Source organism: Culex pipiens, chromosome 2 (genome assembly GCF_016801865.2).
Source record: "Culex pipiens pallens isolate TS chromosome 2, TS_CPP_V2, whole genome shotgun sequence".
In the NCBI taxonomy this organism is placed as follows: domain Eukaryota; kingdom Metazoa; phylum Arthropoda; class Insecta; order Diptera; family Culicidae; genus Culex; species Culex pipiens.
This window is the reverse complement of record NC_068938.1, coordinates 96,164,132-96,188,185: the sequence shown is the minus strand read 5'-3', so window position 1 is coordinate 96,188,185 and position 24,054 is coordinate 96,164,132. Positions and strand designations below refer to the sequence as shown.

Here is a 24,054-nt window from a genome sequence, read left to right as displayed (position 1 = left end):
TGATGTGTCCAAGCCAGACGGGCTGGGGCTGCACGGGTTGGGTCCAACGAAGGCCCAGCGAGCTGCACGACAAGGGCTGACAAGGAAGCTGCCAGACTTCCACGGCAAGCCAGAAGAGTGGCCATTGTTCTTCGCGGCCTACCAAGCGTCGAACGAAGCCTGCGGGTACACGGACGTGGAGAATCTCGTGCGCCTACAAGACTGCCTGAAAGGCAGAGCGCTCGAGGAGGTGCGTGGCCAGCTCATTCTGCCCAAGTCGGTTCCGCGTGTGATCGCCAAGCTTCGCCAGATCTATGGTCGCCCAGAAGTGTTGCTGCAAAGCCATCTGCAACGAGTGCGCAAGCTGGAACCGCCGAGAGCGGACAAGCTGGGATCGTTCATCCCGTTCGGCAACGCTGTGGAACAATTATGCGAGCACATCGAGGCCGCAGAACTAACGGCGCATCTGGTCAATCCGATCTTGATCCAGGAACTCGTCGACAAGCTTCCGGACGGGGAGAAGAGAAGAGAAGAGGTGCACTACAAGCGCAAGAAGCGCGAGGTGAATCTGCGTACGCTCACCAACTTTCTCTCGAAGATCGTCGAGGACGCGTGCGAGGCGACGGTCAACCTAGACTACAAACCGGACGTCAGAGCAGCGTCGGGATCGAGCGGCCGAAGCCGAAACAAAGAGAAAGCCGCACTGTTCAACCATAGCGTTGCAGAGGAATCTACAGAGCGGCGAGAGCAGAAACAGCAAAGGCCGTGCAAGGCGTGCCAGCGCACGGACCATCGGTTGTGGAACTGCGAGGACTTCAAGAAGCTGCCCTACGAAGATCGAGTGAAGATGGCGACGAAGTGGAAGCTTTGCCAACGCTGCCTGAATGACCACGGCGGCCAATGCAAACTCAAACTTCGCTGCAACGTCGGAGAGTGTCGCGAGCCGCACAATGCACTGCTTCATCCGGAAACTAGGGCAGTCGGCATGAACGCACACATTACGTCCACGAGTCCCGTGCTGTTCCGGATGCTTCCGGTAAAAGTCTACTGCGGTGAGAGATCAATGATCGTGCTCGCTTTCCTCGACGAGGGTTCGTCCCTCACCCTGATCGAAAGTGGTCTAGCCGACCGTTTGGGGCTGTTGGGGACGAAGGAGAAGCTCACCATCAAGTGGACGGCCAACATCACGCGAGTGGAACAACATTCGAGGCGGACAAATATTTGGGCGTCGGCGATCAACGGGACTAATGGCGAGAAGCTGCTGCTGCAATCTGTCCGCACGGTGGACAAGCTGATGTTGCCACGCCAAACACTAAATGCTGCTGAGGTTTCGTCACACTACGATCATTTGCGCGGGCTTCCGATGGATTCGTACGACGGTCGGCCAGGAATGCTGATCGGGTTGAATAATATTCATTCGTTCGCACCGCTGGAAACGAAGGTCGGCACGATTGTCGATCCGGTGGCAGTCCGGTGCAAGCTCGGCTGGACGGTCTACGGACCGCGGGATGCAGAGTCGGCGGGCGCGAGCTGTTTCCTCGGATGCCACCAAGAAGTAACGAACGAGGAGCTGCACGATCTACTCAAAAGCCACTATTCGCTGGAAGAAGCGGTGGTGACTGTGCAGCGGGAGTCGGTCGAGGATCAGCGCGCGAGGAAGATCATGGAAGAAACTACACGTCGCGTGGGTGACCGCTTCGAGACCGGACTGCTGTGGAAGACCGACGACGTCAAGTTCCCAAACAGCTACCCGATGGCCGTGAAGCGGATGAAGCAGCTGGAGAAGAAACTTGAGCGTTCGCCGGAACTGTACGACAACGTCAAGAAGCAGATTCTGGACTACCAGGCCAAGGGATACGCGCACGAAGCCACCGCGGAGGAACTGAACGAAACGGATAACAACAAAGCGTTCTACTTGCCGCTCAACGTGGTGGTGAACCCGAAGAAGCCGGGGAAAGTTCGGCTGGTTTGGGATGCGGCGGCGACGATTGGTGGAGTCTCTCTCAACTCGATGCTGGTGAAGGGACCAGATCTGCTCGTGCCACTGGTGTCGGTGATCTGTGGGTTCCGCGAGCGACGGGTTGCTTTCGGCGGGGACATCCGCGAGATGTACCACCAGCTGAAGATTATCTCCGGGGACAAGCAAGCTCAACGCTTCCTATTCCGGGACACATCAACGAAGAGCCGAAAGTGTACGTGATGGACGTCGCTACATTCGGGTCGAAGAGTTCGCCGGCGTCGGCGCAGTACGTCAAGAACCGCAATGCGGAAGAGCATGCCGGTCAGTACCCGGACGCCGTGGCGGCGATCATCAATCGGCACTACGTCGACGACTATTTCGACAGCGTCGACACCCTCGAGGAAGCTGTCAAGCGGGCGAAGCAGGTGAGCCACGTCCACAAACAAGGTGGTTTCGAGATCCGCAACTGGGTGTCCAACTCGCCGGAAGTGCTGACTGCTCTGGGCGAAGAGAAACCGATGAGTCCGGTGTTGCTGAACCAGGACAAGCAAACACCCAGCGAGCGCGTACTCGGCGTGCGGTGGGACCCGGAGATGGACGAATTCGCCTTCGCCGTGATGCACCGCGAAGAACTGATGAAGTACCTGAAAGAGGGGAAAAGGCCAACCAAACGGTTTGTACTGAGCTGCGTAATGGGATTTTTCGATCCGCTCGGCCTGCTGTCGCCGTTCACAATCCACGGGAAGATCATCATCCAACATTTGTGGCGGACCGGCTGCAGATGGGACCAAGCCATCGACGACGAAGCCTGGATTCTGTGGAAGCGGTGGACGGCACTGCTGCCGGAAGTCGAAGCGCTTCGGTTTCCCCGGAGCTACTTCGGCGATGAAATGTCCACGTCGGTCGAGAGTCTCGAGCTGCACATCTTCAGCGACGCGAGGGAGCTGGCCTACGGTTGTGCGGCGTATTTACGCGCGGTCATTGACGGCCAAGTTCACTGCAGTCTCGTCATGGCGCGATCGAAGGTGGCACCGCTGAAACGACAATCAATTCCACGACTGGAGTTGATGGCGGCGTGCATGGGAGCGCGCATGAGCCAGCAGATCCTCGGAACTCACACGCTGCAGATCGACCGTACCGTTTTCTGGACCGACTCAAGGACTGTCCTTGCTTGGCTACACGCAGATCCCTACAAGTACAAGCAGTTCGTCGCCTTTCGGGTCGGGGAGATTCTGGAGCTGACGAGACTGGACGATTGGAGATGGGTGCCTTCCAAGAAGAACATCGCGGACGTTCTCACGAAGTGGGGACCTGGACCGCCACTGCAGAACGATTCGGAATGGCGGAACGGTCCGGATGACCACGACTCACCGCCTGAGCAGATCGAGGAGACGAATGAAGACGCACGAGGCGTGGTACTGTTCCACGGGACAGTCAACGTGGAAGCGGTCTCGACGTGGACAAAGCTGGTGAGAGTGACTGCAACGGCGGTACGCTTCATCGAAAATTGTCGTCGCAAAAAGGACGGCCGTCCAGTACTGACTGCAAAGGTCACGAGCCGCCTAGCCAAGCTGGTCAAAGCGCAGCACGAGACGGATGTCCATCCGCTGCAACAAGACGAGCTGCAGAAGGCCGAGAGGATTTTGTGGAAGCAAGCGCAGTTCGAGAGCTTCCCCGACGAGATGAGCGTGCTGACGAAGAACCTACAACTGAAGCAGGGTGAGTTGCCAGAGAAGATCGAGCGGTCAAGTCCGCTCTACAAGCTGCTGCCGGTGCTCGACGAGGATGGGGTTCTGCGCGTTCGTGGGAGGCTGGAGAAGAACGAATCGATCCCGTTCGACAAGCGATTTCCGATCATCCTGGGTCGGAAACACGCCGTCACCAAGAAGATCATCCAGCACTACCACGAAAAGTGCGGTCACGCGAATCGGGAGACCGTTGAACGGCCCGCGCGGTTTAGGCTTTCAGGATTTTTGTGATATTTACTCGTAGAGTCAAAACAGATCAGTAAACTTCACTTATCTGTATATTACACTTTTTGAAGATTACATTTTTACGGTAACACTTTCAACTTTTACGCGCACGATCACATCACTTTGCATTGAGATCTTCGTCGAACCAGTTCTCTACGTTGAAGCCAGACTTGTCCTCCAGACCTCTTCGCCGAGCCATGCCAGACCCCGAACTCCTAAGTCCCGGGTGGACTCTTCACAGCGGCTAAGTCCCGGCGGACTCTTCACGGCGGCTAAGTCCCGGGTGGACTCTTCACAGCGGCTAAGTCCCGGCGGACTCTTCACAGCGGCTAAGTCCCGGCGGACTGCGGCCTCCACCGCTAAGTCCGGCTGGACTGGGGCCTCTGCTACTGGTGGCTGCTGGCGGGTCCGGCTGGTCTGGGGCTTCTTCAGGATCTGGAACTGGACTGGGCTTGAACTGGCTGGAACTGACTGGAACTAACTGGAACTAATTGCCCTCCTCAAGAATTTTGGGGTTTTTATAGTCAGTCCCCGAAAACTCTACTAAATTTTGTTCTACTAAAAGTGGTCCGTTTCGATGAGAAGCATCGATGAACCTCATGAATTAAATTATGCAGACCTCTGCAATTCTTCATGACTTTCCGTATGGTGTAGTGAGTACACCTCAAAATCGGAAGTCATGGGTTCGAACCATTGTCGTGAAACTTTAAATTATGTTATTGGAATATCAAAATTATGTTCCTAAAACATTCTCAAAAATGTTGGTCAATAATGAGAAGGTCGAATTCTCCATTGAACAAACATGCCAATGAATTTGGTTAAGCCACACCCTCAATTTCCCCTGTGTAATAACATCGCACATTCATAATTGAAAGCTTAACCATTTTTTTGATTGCCTAACAATTGGCGAAATTTAATAAAGGGCTTTTTCAGGTGAGGATGACTCATGATCCACACCTGTACATAAGCTTAATTATTTGTCGCGCAACGCGAGTCGACGGGTAAAATTATTTATGCTTGCGTAAGCGCGCATGGTCAGAACTGTGGTGAGGTTCGAAAAATGGACAAATTTAATGATTTAAATTTGAGGTCGCTGCATTCCCCCACACTTACCAGCTAGATGTTTGTATTCTTGAAAAGCATTAAGAACATCTATCGAAAGTTATTTGTAGGTTGAAATAATATTGCCAAAGTTAATAATAAAAAAAAATACTTTGCAAAAAATCATAAAAAGATACTTTAATGGCTGGCTATAAGAAATTGATTTAAAAAAATATTGGTTTGGTTAATCTCCCCCACACTTATCAGCTAGATGATCGTCTGAAAGAAATGATCATCTATGGAAAGAATATTGTCGGGTGTAATGATCGTGCGGTTTACAATTTGTTCTTCTTGTGGTTTCTTGAAAATTGCTTTATAATTATAATTGCTCTTTTGATTTTTCTACTGTAAAATTATTTTCATTACTCTTTTGATCTTTGGTCCTGTTAAATTACTTGAATTACTGTTTTGAACTTCTCTTGTAAAATTATTTTCGTTGAAACTGATTTACATAAACTTGCATTTGAAATTAATTTTCATTATCTCTTCTAAAAAAAATCATTGCATTTTTTCCACTGTAAGCAAAATTTGTTGTTGTTGTAGAACTTTGTTGATCGGCTGGTTGTTATCGTTGTCGTCTTCATCAAAAATCGTCTCTATCGTGAGGCTATTCATTCCACAGTGACTTGGTCAATTGGTCAGTTTTCGAGGCTAAGGTGTTGAATTTCGTCGATTAGTGCAATTGTCGTTTCCATCATGAACCAACTGTGAGTTGACTGTGGTCAATTTTGAGAGTGCATTGACTTCTCACTTGCTGAGTATTGTGAATTGTTTGTAAATCCAGTATTTTTTTTTTCAATTGACTTTTCCAGTTGCTTTGTATCTTTGACAATCTCAAAATATTGACATCGGTTGATGTAATTCTTTTTTCAAATGTTTAGGAAATGTTGTTTGTCCAAAATTGTCTTTTCGTGTAATTTGCAACTTTGGCTTTTGTAAATTAATGACATCGGATGATGTTATCATTTGTTTATCATGATCTTCTCCTTTTCAATAGTTTCAGACGTGCAGTATGATCTCAACTTGCATTTTTGTTCCATAATTGATGTTTCGCATTTCAATCATCTTTACTTCGCTTAATTCCACATTTCGATTTAGTAATTTGTTTTACGTGAATGTCTCGTTACTAAAATTGTGTTTTAATTCGACTTGATCCTCATTGATATGACCTTTTACAACAACATCAACACCGTTACCTGTTCAACTTCCCGCATGACTTTGCCACACACCATCTTGCCATCACAAACTTCTGCATACGAGCGCGTAGAACTTCTCAGCATACGAACGCGTCGATCATCCTTGTGTTTCGTCTCCCGTCTCTGCCATATTTTGCTTCAGTTTTTTAGTTTTGTTTCTCCCACACAAATTTCTTACTTGCTTTCTTCGCATGAACAATTTTTTATTAATTTTCAGGAATCTATCATTTAATTTCTGTGCAAAATTGAAATTCAAATTTACTTACAATCTTATAAATCTTGTTGATATTTTTATATGAAATCAGTTCTATTATTTTTAATACTAAAAAAAATCATTTCTAATTGACTATTATTTTTATACTTGAATAAAAAAAATTACTCTATAAAGATTTTCATTGATCTATATATACATCCTATCATCTTGTCATTGCAATACTGCGCATGTTAGAATATCCTTTCTGTTAACTTTTTATGAAACTTGTCTGTCACTTTGTGTTTTCAAATTTGTCAAACCCATTCAATAAATTTGTTTATTTGAGCAATTCGCAATAAAATGCTGAATTTGCAAGATAATTAGTTGGTTCAATTATCATTCTAATGATATCGTTCTGATTTTTTTTCCTCTGAATTTTATCAGTTTAAAGGTGTTTTTCCCTTGAAGCATTATTTTATCCCTTGATTTTCCCTTGAAGCGTTATTTATCCATTCCCTTTAATTTTCATTTGACTATCCCCGTAAAGTGCAAATGTTTTGAAACGTTTTAACATATTGAATCTCCCCATGGATTACAACTGTTTTGAAGCTATATTCGACATAAAAACTCTCCCCATAGAGTATAATTGTCTACTTTTTTTTCCCCTTTGGCGTTGCTTTATCAGTTTATGTATCCCTAGATCGGAACTTTTACCGTTCTTTTCGATCTTTTTAGATTCCCCACGATATACTCACAAGTTTTACCCTTCCTTGAGCTGTAGTTCATATTCATTCTTGTTGAAAATGTTGTCTTCTTGATCGTCTTCCAATGGTTTCCTGTAAATCCTTCGTATTAGCGTATAAAAAGTCTGAAAATATATTCTTAATCCATTGTTAAGTAAATTATAAAACACATGTTTACATTCAACTTTCATTCTGGGTGGCCTTCCCTTGTCCAATTATTCTCACACACATTCTTACTTGCATACATGTTGTTTTGGAACATTTAATAATCACACCATCTTCATTTGCTTGTCGTTGAAATTTCATTATTGTTCAGTCCGTTTGATTTGTTTTTATTTGTAGTTAAAAATTGCGTAATTGTTTTTCTAAAACCCTGTTAACCCATTTAAGCTCAATTAAGTATTTTCCCAAAATTGCAACCCAACAGCTTCTTAATTGTTTTAACGTGTTTCATCACTGCTTCATTATTATGTTTATATTTGATCATTATCGCTTCACGTGGTTTTCAAAAAAAAATAAAAATAATGTATAAACTCAGTACTGGTATTTTTCTTAATCTGTTTCTTTTTTAAACCCCATCAATTCAATCATATATAAAAATTATCTTTCATCCCAAATTCATAACATTCTTGTTTGCGCATTTTTTTAGATAATAATAATTCATATTTTGTTTAACTCAACATTAATTCAATTATCATATCAAATCAATCATATATTCTTTTTTCATGTTTATTTTTCTATATAAAAAATCAGTATTTGTAACACATTTGTTTGATTCATTTAGTTCTCTTGATAACAATCGTTTTTTTCTAATTCATCAATCATATCAATTCAATAAGTTTTTTTTATTATTATTTTTATTTTTGTTCAATATACATAAATAATCCCGTGTGTTAAAAATAAATATTTTCATTCCTTGTAGGCTTTTGATATTAATCGTTTATGATACTATGTCATTCATTGCATAAATCGCTTATTTTTTTACTTTATTTTAACTGTACTGTAATTGTCATTTCAAAATATTTTTCTTGTATTGGAGCATTTCATTTTAAATTATGATAAATGTATATTGTTAAAAAAAAAAATATTAAATGTATTTTAATACGGGTACATTGTGAACTATCATTTAGTGTTATGTTAATCATTATATTTTCTAAGTCTATTATTATGTACATTTTCAAATTTGTTTCCATTTTTAATAGTGGTCGTTTGATCGCTGTTAAATTTAACGATATCGTAAGGGCCTCGCCACTTATTTTGTAACTTTTGACCAATTCCTGTTTGTACCATTTGTACCAAAACTCTATCTCCCCACATTGGTACCCAATCATTTGTCTTTTTGTCATAAATTTCCTTTCTCTTTTCTTTCGACAATATTAAGTTGTTTCTAGCAGTTTCATGAGCATCCTTGAATATATCTTTCATTGAACAAATATAGTCGTCATAATTTAAATCTGAATCATTGATTTTATAAATTGTGCTTGGTATTGTAGCTTTTCTTCCATACAGAAGTTCATAGGGAGAATATCCAGTTGATGAATTTTCTGTAGTGTTGTATTCAAACATAAAATATGGTATTAATTCATCCCAACATTGTGGATCTGTGCCAATAAAATTTCGTAAATAAACTTTCAACTCTCTATTTGATCTCTCTACTAAATTAGCTTGAGGATGATATGCACTTGTAACGATCTTTTTAATGTGTAATATTTTGCATGTATGTTGCAATAATTTGCTTACAAAGTTTGTACCTCGATCGGTTACAACTTCTTTAGGAGCACCAAATTTACAAACAAAGTTTTCAACAAAAGTTCTAGCAACAGTAGTACTTTCTTGGTTTTCCATGGGAGCTACAATCAAAAATCTTGTTAAATCATCTTGTATCACAAGTCCACAATTGTTTCCATTATTAGAAATTGGTAACATAACCACATCCATATAAATTTTATCAAAGGGTTCATACGATGTTGTCGTAATTTTCATTGGCATCTTATTTGCTGGCCATATTTTATTCTTTTGACAAGAATCACATTGCTTTACATAATTCAAAACATCTCTTCGCATATTTTCCCATGTAAATAGAGGACTCATTCTTTTAATCATTCGTTTACCTCCGACATGACCACCCAACGGTGCGTCGTGAAAATCTTTAAGCACTTGATCTCTGTCTTCTGGCTTTACATAAATTCGTTCATTTTCTGTTGCATATAGTGTAAATGACTTTGAAAGTTTCATTGCAAAAAATCGTAATAAGTTTAGTTCCAACTCTGTTTTAAATATTCTATGAGAAATAATTTGTATAACTGATGCATCTTTAGCAAAATCAGGATAATCTTTAAAGCTTTTAAATAAACCATCGAAAAATTCTTCATTCTTAACTGCTGAACGATATGTTCCATTCAAAATTAAACCCCAAATTTTCTTTTGCGGGAATACAAATATATTTTCATTGGTGTAATCCTTAATACCATGTGGAAGGTCAATGTATTTACTCAATTCTTTGTGTACCGTAACACTGTTTAATATCATAAAAGTAGCTTCGGCTTGTTCAAATGGTATAATATTTTTAGAAAATTTTAAAACGTTAAAATCGATATCTGTATCTTGGAAATCCTTGTAGGTAAATGTTTTATCGTTGCTATAATCGTCATAATCTAAATTTATGTCAATTTGTTGAAGTCCATTCATATTATTATTCCAATTAGTAATGTTTCTAGATGAATTCTGTCTGTTTGGAGTATTTGTTGAGTTTTGATTATCTGAAATATTTTGTCTATTTTGTTTTGCTTGTTGACGAGTTGTAATTGCTACTAATTTTGATGCTTGTTTATCATCTGCATGATCTTCATCATTATTTAAACGTGAGAGAAAATCTGCAACCACGTTGTCCTTTTCTTGCTTGTAACGAATTTCACATCCAATGCCTTGGATTTTCAAACGAAGTTTTGTCAAAGTTGGTGATGTTTCCTTCAAATGCCATAGAGCTACCAACGGTCTATGATCTGTGTAAACGATAAAATCTTGGTTATAAATAAAATGTTTGAAGTGGTCTACTGCCCAAACAATAGCTAGTAGTTCCTTCTCGATAGTAAAATAATTTCTTTCAGCCCCGATAAGCGCACGACTTGCGTAAGCGATGGGGTGATCATTTGACTTCTCATTAGTAAGAACTGCTCCGATAGCATAATCGCTAGCATCAGTTGTCAAAACAAATTTGTCATTGTAGTTCGGTCTAACTAAAACTGGTTCTGAAATTAAATAGTTCTTTAATTCTTCAAAAGCATTTTCACATTCTTCTGTCCAAATAAATTTCACATTTTTCTTTAATAATGCATTAAGTGGCTTACGTTTATCTGCAATGTTTGGAATAAATTTTCCATAAAAATTAACAGTTCCCAAAAATGATCTCACATTTTTAATCGTCTGCGGCCTTTTCATGTTTTTGATTGTATCAATATTTTCACTAGTTGGTCGAATCCCTTCTTCACTAATAATATGACCTAAATATCTGACTTCTTTGTGTAAAATTTTACATTTTGATGGTTCAACTTTTAAATTATGTTCATGTAATGCATTCAAAACTTTATATAAATTTTCATTGTGTTCTTCGATAGTTCTACCGAATACAATAATATCATCCAAATATACAAACGCATTAACTGGTTGTATTTCATAAATAAGTGTGAATGTAAATTTTTGAAATGTTGATGGACTATTTTTCAGTCCCATTGGCATTCTTAAAAATTCATAATGTCCTAGAAATGTTGAAAAAGCGGTTTTCGCAGCATCCTTTGGGTTGATTGGGATTTGATAAAATCCTGACTTCAAGTCAATAGTTGAGAAATATCGAGCTTCTCCAATACTGTCCAAAATTTCGCTAATAAGCGGTATAGGATACACAAATGGTTTAGTAATTGTATTTAGGTCTCGAAAATCCACTACAATTCTGTAGCGTTTGTTGCCTTCAGCGTCTAAGTCTTTCTTTGGGATGCATAATACCGGTGCATTCCACGGACTTTTACTTGGGCGTATTATCCCTAATTTTAGCATTTCTTCCACTTGTTCTTCTACGTGTTTCTTGGTGGCTTCAGGAAATCTATATTGTCTTTTGTTAATTGGAATTTCAGTTGTTGTCTCTATATCGTGCATGGTTAAATTGGTATAAGTCAACTCGTCACCTTCTAAATAAAATATTTCATTAAAATCATGCAAAATATTATTAATTTCTTGATTGATATCACCTTTCAAGTGGTCTGTTTTAACCAATTCATAAATTTTTCTCATTCTGTCGTTGCCTGTAAGTTTTTCATGCTTCATGTTTTCAATCACATCATAATCCCGATCATTTTCTAAATTCATCTCTTTTGGGTAATCTTGGTTATCATCATCAATTTCAATTTGATTGTCATAATACTCTTCAATGCATGGTTGAATTCTGCCATTGCAGCTATTGTCATAATCATAATTATTTTCATTATTTTCATCATAATTTGTATTAAAATTGTCATAGCTATTTGCTCCAATACCTGTCATATTTACTTTGTTTATATTTTCAATGTCATTGATTCTAAATAAATTGGTCATTTCATGATTATTATATTGCATATTATTTGTGTCAGGCGTTCGTAAAACTATGTTGTCGAAACTTTGACTAATATATAAGGTGTATTTCTTTAGAAAATGTGCTCCAAGAATTGCATCATCAGCGAAATGCTTCAAAATGTAGAACTTTTCCTCGTATTTTGAATTTCCTATCAATAAAATCATATTTACAGATCCTACTGTATCTTCTGCTATTCCATGAACCCCTCTAATGGAAATTCTATCGTTGAAATCAATGTTAGTTAAACGCATATTACTAACCACATCCCATCTTACAAAATTGTTACATGATGCGGAGTCAATTATAAATTTGTGAAATTTTGTTGGCCTTGCCAAGGTAGCAATATTTGCATAAAATATTGAATCATTATTGAAATTGATTTTTAATGTTTCATGTGGTGGAATGTATTCGTTAAATTGCATTTTAAAATTATTTGGAATTTGATTTTTATTGCGTCGACTATTTGTATTAGTTCGTTTTAAAGTGCTCTTTGCAGTATTCGTTTGATAACATTCATAAAATTTGTTAGCTTGATAATTATTTCTTTGATAAAAATTTGTATTTTTATTGCACCTGAAATTTCTGAATTTTCTGTCAGAATTAATGTTTGAATTTTCAGTACTAGCAAGTAACCTTTGTTCGAGAGTTCTTAAAGACTCTCTGTCAATTCGTTCATTTTCTAAAAATTCTAGTAAATTTTCCAACTTCATATGACGGTTATTCGTGGCAATTTCTTTGATTTCATTATTTATAATTCCAACTATAAAGTGGCTTTTTAAGCAATAAGCTGTAAATGAATTTTCGTTGTAACTTTGATCAATTTTTATGATTTCGTATTTTATGTCAAGAACTCTTCCTGCATATGATTTAAATGATTCATCCCGTCCTTGTTTCAGAGTTTCAATTTGTTCAATTATACTACCAAAAGTAGTTTTGATACCAAACTCTCTAATTAAATTTGCCTTGGTTTCTTCCCAAGTGCTTGCATAAATTCGGTTAATACGTGCTGCTGCTTTAAATTTTAGTTTCATAAAAACAACATTTAAAAATTTACTTTGATCTTCGCCTTCAGGAATTTGATCAGCATAATATTCTATTAATATTAAAAATTGCTCCAGTGAGTCTAATGACCCATCAAATTCTGGAATAAGCTGGATTAAATCCGTCATCTCCAAATTCGCCATCTTTAACGGTGCACATCAACAAGAGCTTTTGCACCAAGATTTTTGTTACAGATATTTTAGTATTTTCGAAACTACGGGAACTATCGATATAATGTTTTATTCATCCCCTAAAGTACTGTCTACTAAGTGATTTACAACAAAATTTGCCTGTTTTTACAATCAGATTTGTGCAGGATTGGGTCCGTAAGTTTGTCAATTTTGGCATAAGAAGACAACAACTTCCTTGGTTGCTGTGCACCCTTTGCGTGTTTTTAACTATTTACATCAAATTTCGGTATAACTTTTGTTTACTCACCCTAAACTGCCAGATTTCCATGGTCGTCTTCTTGGGTGTCCGATGTGGCTGATTTTCGTCTCCAGTTGGTCCAGATGATCTCGTCATTGTTGAATCCCTAGTGTTGTCCATCGTTGGCCGGTTTTGAAATTTTCGATGCTTCTGCCATTGGTCGATCTCGTTTTGGTTCCATCTCGTACTGCTGCACATTTGCTTCCATCTTAGAACTCCTCACATAACATTTTCTTCAATTTAACGTTTTTTTTACACTATTTTAACTGTTTGTTACTTCGCGAAATAATTTTGTTCATTAATTTTCACACATAGTCACATTTTCAACTCTCGGTTTTGTCCAATCATAATGGCGTGTCCAAACACACACAGCGTTGCTTTCCGCTAGTCACCACCTGAACGGCCCGAGCGGTTTAGGCTTTCAGGATTTTTGTGATATTTACTCGTAGAGTCAAAACAGATCAGTAAACTTCACTTATCTGTATATTACACTTTTTGAAGATTACATTTTTACGGTAACACTTTCAACTTTTACGCGCACGATCACATCACTTTGCATTGAGATCTTCGTCGAACCAGTTCTCTACGTTGAAGCCAGACTTGTCCTCCAGACCTCTTCGCCGAGCCATGCCAGACCCCGAACTCCTAAGTCCCGGGTGGACTCTTCACAGCGGCTAAGTCCCGGCGGACTCTTCACGGCGGCTAAGTCCCGGGTGGACTCTTCACAGCGGCTAAGTCCCGGCGGACTCTTCACAGCGGCTAAGTCCCGGCGGACTGCGGCCTCCACCGCTAAGTCCGGCTGGACTGGGGCCTCTGCTACTGGTGGCTGCTGGCGGGTCCGGCTGGTCTGGGGCTTCTTCAGGATCTGGAACTGGACTGGGCTTGAACTGGCTGGAACTGACTGGAACTAACTGGAACTAATTGCCCTCCTCAAGAATTTTGGGGTTTTTATAGTCAGTCCCCGAAAACTCTACTAAATTTTGTTCTACTAAAAGTGGTCCGTTTCGATGAGAAGCATCGATGAACCTCATGAATTAAATTATGCAGACCTCTGCAATTCTTCATGACTTTCCGTATGGTGTAGTGAGTACACCTCAAAATCGGAAGTCATGGGTTCGAACCATTGTCGTGAAACTTTAAATTATGTTATTGGAATATCAAAATTATGTTCCTAAAACATTCTCAAAAATGTTGGTCAATAATGAGAAGGTCGAATTCTCCATTGAACAAACATGCCAATGAATTTGGTTAAGCCACACCCTCAATTTCCCCTGTGTAATAACATCGCACATTCATAATTGAAAGCTTAACCATTTTTTTGATTGCCTAACAATTGGCGAAATTTAATAAAGGGCTTTTTCAGGTGAGGATGACTCATGATCCACACCTGTACATAAGCTTAATTATTTGTCGCGCAACGCGAGTCGACGGGTAAAATTATTTATGCTTGCGTAAGCGCGCATGGTCAGAACTGTGGTGAGGTTCGAAAAATGGACAAATTTAATGATTTAAATTTGAGGTCGCTGCACCGTGTTCAACGAGCTGCGCCAGAAGTTCTGGATTCCAAACGCACGGGCCGCGATCCTGGAGGTCGTCAAGGAGTGTGTGTGGTGCAAGGTGAACCGTTGTGTGCCGTTCGTCCCAACAATGGCGCCGCTTCCGGTCGAACGCACTGCAGCAACCATGCGACCGTTCAGCGCGGTGGGCGTCGATTACCTGGGACCGGTCGAAGTCACGGTGGGTCGCCGCAGAGAGAAGCGCTGGATCGCCGTCTTCACGTGTCTAGCGGTCAGGGCGGTGCATCTCGAAGTGGTCCATAGCCTCACCACGCAATCGTGCCTGATGGCCCTCCGGAGGTTCGCGTGCAAGCGAGGCGTTCCCGAGAAAGTGTTCTCCGACAATGCTACGTGCTTTCGGGGAGCGGACGCGGCGATGACGAAGGCGATCAACAAGGAGTGCGCGGAGCAGATGACGTCGGCGACCACTGCATGGTCCTTTATCCCACCTGGGACGCCCCACATGGGCGGGGCCTGGGAACGGATGGTGCGATCGGTGAAGGAGGCGTTGCGCGCACTCGACGACGGACGAAAGCTGAACGACGAAATTCTCTCCACATCTTTGGCGGAGGCCGAAGACATGATCAACACTCGGCCGTTGACGTACGTCCCTCAAGAGTCCGCTGAAGAAGAAGCCATCACGCCAAACCATTTCCTGCGCGGGACGGTAACGAGCGCGGACCTCAAGCTGGACGAGACGGTGGACACCGCTGCAGCACTACGAGACGTGTACAAGCGGAGCCAGCAGCTGGCGGGCAAGATGTGGGAGCGGTGGTCGAAGGAGTACCTGCCCTCGCTGAACCGGCGTCCAAAGTGGTTCGAGGATCGCAAGCCCCTCGAAGCGGGTGACCTGGTGTTCGTGGTCGACGGCAAGAACCGGAAGAGCTGGGTACGAGGTCGAGTGGTGGAGGTGTTCAGCGGGTCGGACGGACGCGTTCGGCAAGCGGACGTGAGGACAGCAGACGGGAAGGTCAACAGGAGAGCAGTGGTTAATTTAGCGGTGTTGGAGATCAGAGACGGTAAGTCCGACGTGCCGAAAGGCCCGACGGATCTTACGGGCTGGGGTGTTGCCACCGCTGGGATGGGCACACTGGCCGACGGTGCAACGCCGGCGGTGTAATCAGCCGATACCGTCACAGCTGTCAACGCGCGCAAAGAGGACGGAAAAAGTGTGTGTGTGGCCTCCAGTGTAAACACGCGCGCTGTTGGTTCACCATTTTCACCAAGCATAGTACGGACGTCGAACGAGTTTTGGAGGAGAGTTTTTTTGCGGATTTGTGGAGGAAAAAAGTAGTGCAGTAGTTAGATTATTAAATTTATTGAAACTGTGCTGCGTAGGAAACCTGTAAGTAAAAAAAGAAAAGAAAATTAGTGCAGTTAAAGATGAATTAAACACCAGCTACTTACCCAATAGCGAAGAAGTCCAGCGAGCTGCTCTGCCGTTGTACCGTCATTTGGGGTGAAATTACACTTTGGTGATCCGTGAGTAAACCTGAAAATAAACAAGAAAAATTGTTAATATTAAATTACACCTACGAAAAACAGGAAGTACAAGAAGGAAGGAAGAGGAGGAGTTAAGGGAAGAGGAAACGCTAACGTAGGAAAGGAGACCAATTAAGTGAGTAGGAGAAATAACAATGTAAACAAAAATACTAAAAATAAACACTTACTTGCAGTTTTGTAGCTGCTTGAAACGCTGCTTAACAAAAAGTTGGGGTTTTAATTACCGACCACCCGAACAACTTTTGTAGTACTTTTCTAAACTTCATAATATTAACTAGGGTCTTGTGGGACCCCAAGACGGATTGAATGAGACCAAAAGGGTCCAAATCGGGTCAGCCAGTCCGGAGATAAACGTGTGCATATTTTTCGGTGCACGGACTTACAGAAATACACACGCACAGACATTTGTTCAGAATTTGATTCTGAGTCGACAGGTATACGTGAAGGTTGAAGGCGAGGTTGAAGGTCTACGAGGTCGAATAAAAAAGTTCATTTTTCGAGTGATTTTATAGCCTTTCCTCATTGAGGTGAGGAAGGCAAAAAATAAACAAAATTTGTACAAATTAACTTTTAAAACACGGAACACAAGGTAATTTACAATTCCACTATTCCGATAGCGATCTAAGCAATTTCCGCAACCGTAGATGAAACTTTAATTGGATTAACTGAAACAACACACGTGTGCTCGTTCATCACCGGAAGTGAATCTACAAGGCTCATAAATTAAACCCGCGTAGCGTGGAATGGTGTCACTTTACTTGAGGTGGTACAAATTAGCAGAGTTAGGTTGGGATTCGCTAGAGTATCCATACCTGAACGGGTTAGGACGAAAACACGATAAACACGATAGAGTACGGAGTGGAATGTCCTCCGAAGCCAACGGGCTAGTGAGAAGCCGCAGCATTCCTTCTACCAAGTGGTAAGCCGTGTGGGATAATAAATACTCCTGAGATTTCATTTCTGGCAAAATTGCTTTAACCACAACCAGGGATGATGGTAACTGTAAGGTCGCGGCTTGTTTGAGTTATGTGTTGGAGAAGCTAAACCCGCAGTGCCTATTTCGAGCTAAAGCGTTAAGATCAACCCATTGATATACTCGAAAATGAAATTGATAAAAATTAATCTTCTGCATTGCTTGAATTTTGCAGATTTAAGTCACAGCTTTTTTTCCATTATCCTCTTTCCAAAAAGTCATATTCAATAACTTCAACGGAAAAAGAAATGCATGATGTATTGTCAAGATCAGTTTGACGAAAAACTTTTCACCCCACCATGCTGAGCCAACTTGAGCTGTATGTTTTCTCACACGTGCTTGGAAAACAAAGTTGGAAAATTTCAGGAGAAGAACTGAGTACAGTGCCGTACAAGCGGTCCTATTGTGGTCTGAAAAAAAATGTCTTTTGATAGATTTTCAAGTTTCAATTTAAAGTTCAACCCAAATGAAAATAAATACGTAAATATTTGAATAAATTGAGACCTTTCTACACCCCTGGCCCATCCCCATCCACCATCAAGAAATCTGTTGCAAAATATTTCGTCCTTCTTCCAAAGAATTTGAATGATATCAAATTTCGTATATCCGTCACAACTGATGATTGAAATGCTGAGTCAGCTTGAGAGTTTCACTTTGGTAGGATGTGATTAGAATTTTGAGTCACATTTCGCTGTAAACATCCAAACTTATAACAGCAAGTTCTTTGCGACCATTGCCATTTAAATCATGCAAATTTCGTTTTAAACATAGTAAATAAACACAACGCAATGCAACTTACTATGACGTCTCTGAAAACAAGCTAACAAACTATGCATTGCTTGGTTATTGCAACAGTTCCTGTGCTCGAAATCACTGACTGAAGGCCTCAAAAGTGTAATCTAGAAAAGTGGCGTAAGTGCAGATATTCAGAATTCTTATTATCTATTCTATTTCTAATTCAATATATTTTACGTCACTTTGCAGGAAATCATATCATCTTTCCTGTCGGCTCCAAACATCACATCACATCAACATTTTCCGGTGGCAGACTTCGGAGTCGGCGATTCTCGCGAGGATGTCCTCAGTTCGTCCGGCCTGAACAAGGCTGCATTTTGAGGAAGAAGTTTCACCTAGCTAACAGAATAGATCATGTTGCCTTCCTCGGCGATGGCTTGAGTCGTTCCAAATCTAGGACGGACGTGACCGGATTCAGAGTGATGTCATATCTCTGGATCTCTGTTGGTTTGGGACGAAAGTAGAACGTTTCCTTTTTCCAAAGAGATTAGTTGATGCAAAATTCAAATTCCCTCAAAAAAAGGCATAAAATCGCAAAATGTATGAATATTCTAAAACAACAATCTCGTTGTACACAATTTGGATGCTACAATCGAAAACATATGTCCCACATGATTATCATTTTACGATTTCATCGCGGGGATATGAAAAGTACATGTTTGTGTATTGATATAATGCTCAACTGCAAAGCAAACGGAAAACAAATTTCGCCAGCCGAACATCGTTCAATCAATATGCCTCTCATGTCTAGTCCTCCACTCGATTCAGCTTGGTAGGAGAAGTATACTTCTAGGATATTGCAAAATATATTTTTGGAGTTGTGTTACCATATCGTCTTGATCGTGCTATCTTGTCACACAAGATTATATGATAAATTGAGTTATGGAAGCCAATTTGGCAGCAGCTTTCAATACCTCAGCATTATGCCCCAAATCAGCTTAATTTTGGTTTTTAAGATTCATGGTTTATTCCATAATTATAAGTAATAATGTTTTCGACTGAATTACGATGTAAAACACAGCTGAAAGGAACACCAAAACTCTGTTATGTACCTAAATAAACTCTTTGTAACTTGATTATTCACAAATAAAACCGAATTGAATTGAAAAAGATTCATGGTTAAATCTCACTTTCAATATATTTTTTTCTTCTAGGTTATCCAAATGGTGATAACATAAAAAAAATGCTTCAAGCTCTGAGGCAAGTCGACTGTCAATGTGTTTTTCAGACGTCCAAGATTTTTTTCCAGAAAACGAGATTCTGCGATGGTGAGAAACCATTTCTGCATTTTTTTTTTTTTGAAAATGTCCAATAAACCAAATTTTCAGTTTTTGCTTTTTGGGTGTTATTTTAATACCCCTGACTCAAGGTTTCAAAAACACCCAAAAAGCAAAAACTGGAAATTTGGTTTATTGGACCTTTTCAAAAAAAACTCCAGGTTTTCTCCTAGCAAAATGTAGATGCAAGATTTATGGATTCAAAACCAAACAAAGCGGAGAACGGTGGCTCGAGGACGAAAGGATTCCGATAGCCTTTTGGCAGTTTTTGTAGCGTCGAGCAACTTCTGTCTTGTTTGCACTATTTTCAATTTGTTTGCCTTCCGGGGGCAATTAGCGGCGGAGGATCAGTGTTGAAGAGAATGCCCTGCCATGCTGTGGCGGAAAAGTCCGTGTCGAACGATGCCGGAAAGGTTATAAATTTTCGGCGGTTCATATGCAAGGGGATTGTTGCTGTTTTAGTGGGCGTTGTATGCTGTTTTAGTGGAAATTAATAATGCATCCTCCATTTGAGAGCTTTGGAGATTATTTTAAATAATTAATAAACTAATACAAAAGTACACTCTCACACAATAAGTTCCTTAAAACTGACAAGGTATCACAGAATCCAGAAGTTCAACCAGACGTCACAAGCATCCATTTCTGGCATTGATTCGTGCAGTTTATATTGAATTATCTCCGTTGGATGTCATTCACCGACGGTCGGTTCATCATGACCAGAGCTGAAAATGTCAGGGGTCCTGACGCGAAATTGGCGACGCATACACGATTTTTTCAGATCCATTCACTGAACCGCAAAACCGTGACATAAACAAACCCGACTCAGTCGTGAGTGCTCTAGCTCACTGAGCAGCTGCAATGCGAGGCAGTAGTCGACCAACGCTCAATCGACGTTGCACGCACACACATGAAGAAACAAGTTTTTACACAAAAAGTTGGTATTTATGCGTGGAAATGTAATTTTGAATATAAGTTATGGTTGTTTTAAGTGTTTTGCACAGTCTAGAACCATTCAATTGTTTAAAAATAGTCAAAATAGTGTTTAGAGAGGATTTTACGAGTCAGTCATACGACACGAATTGAGTGAGTGTAGCTCATTTGTTCACGTCTCTCATTCTCCAGCAGCCGACCGGCACGAGTCAGACGGCAGTGGTTGAACGGACACAGTAGGCTTACAGTCACATGCTAGCAGTGAACTGACATTTTGGTTTGCTTCATGTGTACGCTGGGTTGGAAACATTTTGCAGGCCTGATCATGACGCTGTAATTGGCACAGCATCATCAGTTACAACGAGACTCAGTCCATCGACCGGCAAGGGCCATGACCGGATCAGGATGTCATAATGCTGTTTCCATGTCCACATCCGTTGCACTTCCCTGGTTTGCGATGCTGATTAGATGTATCTGTGTCATTCCGGGATTATTTGCCATAACTGAGTTATGAAACGTCATCTGTTTTGCTTAATTAACGTTGTTTTGGAATATTTTGATTGAAGTTTAACTTTATATACTATACTACCTCGTGATTCCTCCCGGGATTGTATGTTTAAAGATAGGTTGTCTGGTTCATTCTCTATGTTGAGGGGGGAAGGAATATGAACAAAGTGAATACGCTGTTCGTACAACATGTTTTTTTTTTTTAAATACGGACCAACTAATAAAATCACATACACCTCACTAAAAAAATCAAAAGCTTGGCTTGCATGAAAGCCGCAAACTTGTATATACAATTACACAATGCCTTAACGCTATAAATAACGAGCAGCAATGTTTGTGGTGTAGCTAATGGTTCATGATAAACATAACCGCATGTAATTGAACTGAAAGCTTTTTTGCAGATATTTCTAAAACATAAATTAATCCTGTAATTTGCATCTATAATCAAACAATAGCAATAACTACACAGTAAACAATTGTGTAAATTCGGAAGGTGTAATTTTGGAAGGTTGAATATGGGTCATTCCATCTGAAGCGGAACAGCATTTGAAAATTACCATCTCCGATTCTGCTCAAATTTGGCAGAGCTGTTGAGACTATCAAAACATGCAAAAATCCCGAATTTCATCCAAATCGGACCACCCCCTCCATTTTTGTACCCTCCCAAAAAATCGATTTTTTGGAGATTTTTGAGCGAAACCCCTATCTTCAAACGACAATAACTCAGGAACCACAAATCTTAGAGAGTCGGTCTTGGACTCAATCTTGAAGGAATTTGAACGTAGAATCCATTTCCGTGATCAAAATTTGGATTAAAATAATTTTTCTACTTGTATTGCGCAATTGAAAACTTTAACTGGCCGTATCTCAAAACAGCCCTATTTATTTTATAAATTTGACCTCACCATCGTATTTCCCGTCCAATTTTACATAAGAATCACTTATCGACAGAAAGGAATATGCTTCGTTCCAGAGATATCGAATTTTAAAGTTTTTAGTATTTGAAATTACCTAAATTAGCTACACTCGCCGCATATGCTAGAAGCACTTAGTCGTTCTGATCAATAATTACTACCTGGTGTTCTGTAAGATGAATTATTTTTATAATTTTATACGATTTTGAGATAATCAATACCTTGAACAATCAATTTTTTGTTTAAGGAATATTTATTGGGTAATTTTGAATGCACTGTTTTTCCTGATCTCAGTGTCATTGAACCATATTAGGTAAAATTTGAACTTTTAATATTTATTTGCAAATGCTACAACGTTTTTACAACACAATTAAAAAAAAACATTTTTCTATTGTTTTCATATTTTTTCTAATTCCTCATTACTTCCCACTTTATCAAATTATTTCTTTTATTTTAAGCAAGAACAAATGTAGAGCTGGATGTAGTAGATGACATAATTCTCATGGGTTCTAGAGCTTTTGTCATGTGCGGTAGCAAAATAGTGCCATTCAGCAATAAACCCCAAAATCTGCCTTACGGTTCGAAAGATTGAGCATGATCATATTAAACCGATTTTTATATTGTGAGTCAGTTTCATTCAATAATTGATGACTTTTTTTTCAATTCTGGTACATTTAATTTCAAAAACGAAACCATATACTTCTGATACATATGGACAGCAGCTGTATCGTCTTCCAAGATGATTGACAAAAAAAAAGATGATTGTTCGGACGGTGTCGAAATCAACACCACTTAATTTGATCTTAATCAGATAATAAATCCGATTAATATTTGTGATTTTTTTACATTTTTTAGTTTTACATTTTTTAGTTTTATATTTTTTAGTTTATATTTCAATTTCCTGCTAGTTCAGGGGGAATTCCATTCTGCCCTGTATTGCGTGTCGTTCTTGCTCTGTCCTGTGGGCTAGCAAAATAAATAAATAAATCAATAAATAACCAGGTAGCAGTTATTGATCAGAACGACTAAGTGCTTCTAGCATATGCGGCGAGTGTAGCTAATTTAGGTAATCTCAAATACTAAAAACATTAAAATTCGATATCTCTGGAACGAAGCATATTCCTTTCTGTCGATAAGTGATTCTTTTGTAAAATTGGACGGGAAATACGATGGTGAGGTCAAATTTAAAAAATAAATAGGGCTGTTTTGAGATACGGCCAGTTAAAGTTTTCAATTGCGCAATACAAGTAGAAAAATTATTTGAATCTAAATTTTGATCATGGAAATGGATTCTACGTCCGAATTCCTTCAAAATTGAGTCTAAGACCGACTCTCTAAGATTTTTGGTTCCTGAGTTATCGTCGTTTGAAGATAGGGGTTTCGCTCAAAAATCGCCAAAAAATCGATTTTTTGGGAGGGTACAAAAATGGAGGGGGTGGTCCGATTTGGATGAAATTCGGGATTTTTGCATGTTTTGATAGTCTCAAAAGCTCTGCCAAATTTGAGCAGAATCGGAGATGGTAATTTTCAAATTTGCATTTTTTCTTGCACACTTCAAGTGGAATGACCCATATTCCTTTATAATGTAATTTTACCTCAATTTAGACTGAAAAAGTGACATTACATCAGAAAAGTGGTAAAATTACACATTTTTTCTGACATAAAAAATGTACCCCTTCCCAGATGTAATATAACCATGATTTTTTTACTGTGTACTAAATTGATAGCCTTTGTTGTAAAAATGCCATCAACACAATTCAACTTTAAACTTACAAAACAAAGAGTCCAGAACCATGAAACTGGACATTTTAAAGAATCAGGTTCCGCAACGAAACAAAACCCGATTGACCTGAACCCCCGGGAACTGCTCACGTGGAACACATAAATTTTTCAAACCTTCTCCCGGACCCAGCCACCCGCAGAGTGAAAGTCCGAAGGCGATAAGAGAGAAAAATGCTACCGGCACTAAATCAGTTTCTTGTCTCACTGACTGATATTTTAGAGGGAAGAGGACCGGAGTGAAAGTTTCATCTGAAGATCGTTGCAAACTGCATGTTGTGTGGTGTTATTTTAAATTTGCCTTATTTATTAAAATTTAAAATTAACTTTGTTTATACGTCTACACGAAAGTATTCGAAAATTAATCTTCTTAAAGATGAACCAATGTTAAAGGCTACTTTCGCTTGCAAACTGACCGAACCGAGACGGCCAGACGATGATGGTAATTTACCATCGTGAGCCCTCTGGTTTAAGCCAAAAAAAAAGAGGAAAAACCTTTTTGGCCTTTCGCCAGAGATTTCTCGCGGGCGGTTGTTACACCAACAGTGGCCAGGGCCGTCCAAAGAGGTTATCCGACACCGTTTTGGCAATGGCTAATAAAA

General features: G+C 40.2%; 1 protein-coding gene across 1 annotated transcript; it reads left to right on the top strand.

Moving 5' to 3' along the window:
• The first annotated feature begins 2,178 nt into the window (after nucleotides 1-2,178).
• On the top strand, nucleotides 2,179-16,509 carry LOC120427189 (uncharacterized). Its single transcript, XM_052706944.1, has 3 exons — nucleotides 2,179-3,856; nucleotides 14,738-16,119; nucleotides 16,189-16,509. Exons 1-2 carry the CDS (start codon nucleotides 2,179-2,181, stop codon nucleotides 15,892-15,894), a joined length of 2,835 nt encoding a protein of 944 aa, XP_052562904.1. The 3' UTR covers nucleotides 15,895-16,119; nucleotides 16,189-16,509.
• The last annotated feature ends 7,545 nt before the right edge of the window (nucleotides 16,510-24,054 follow it).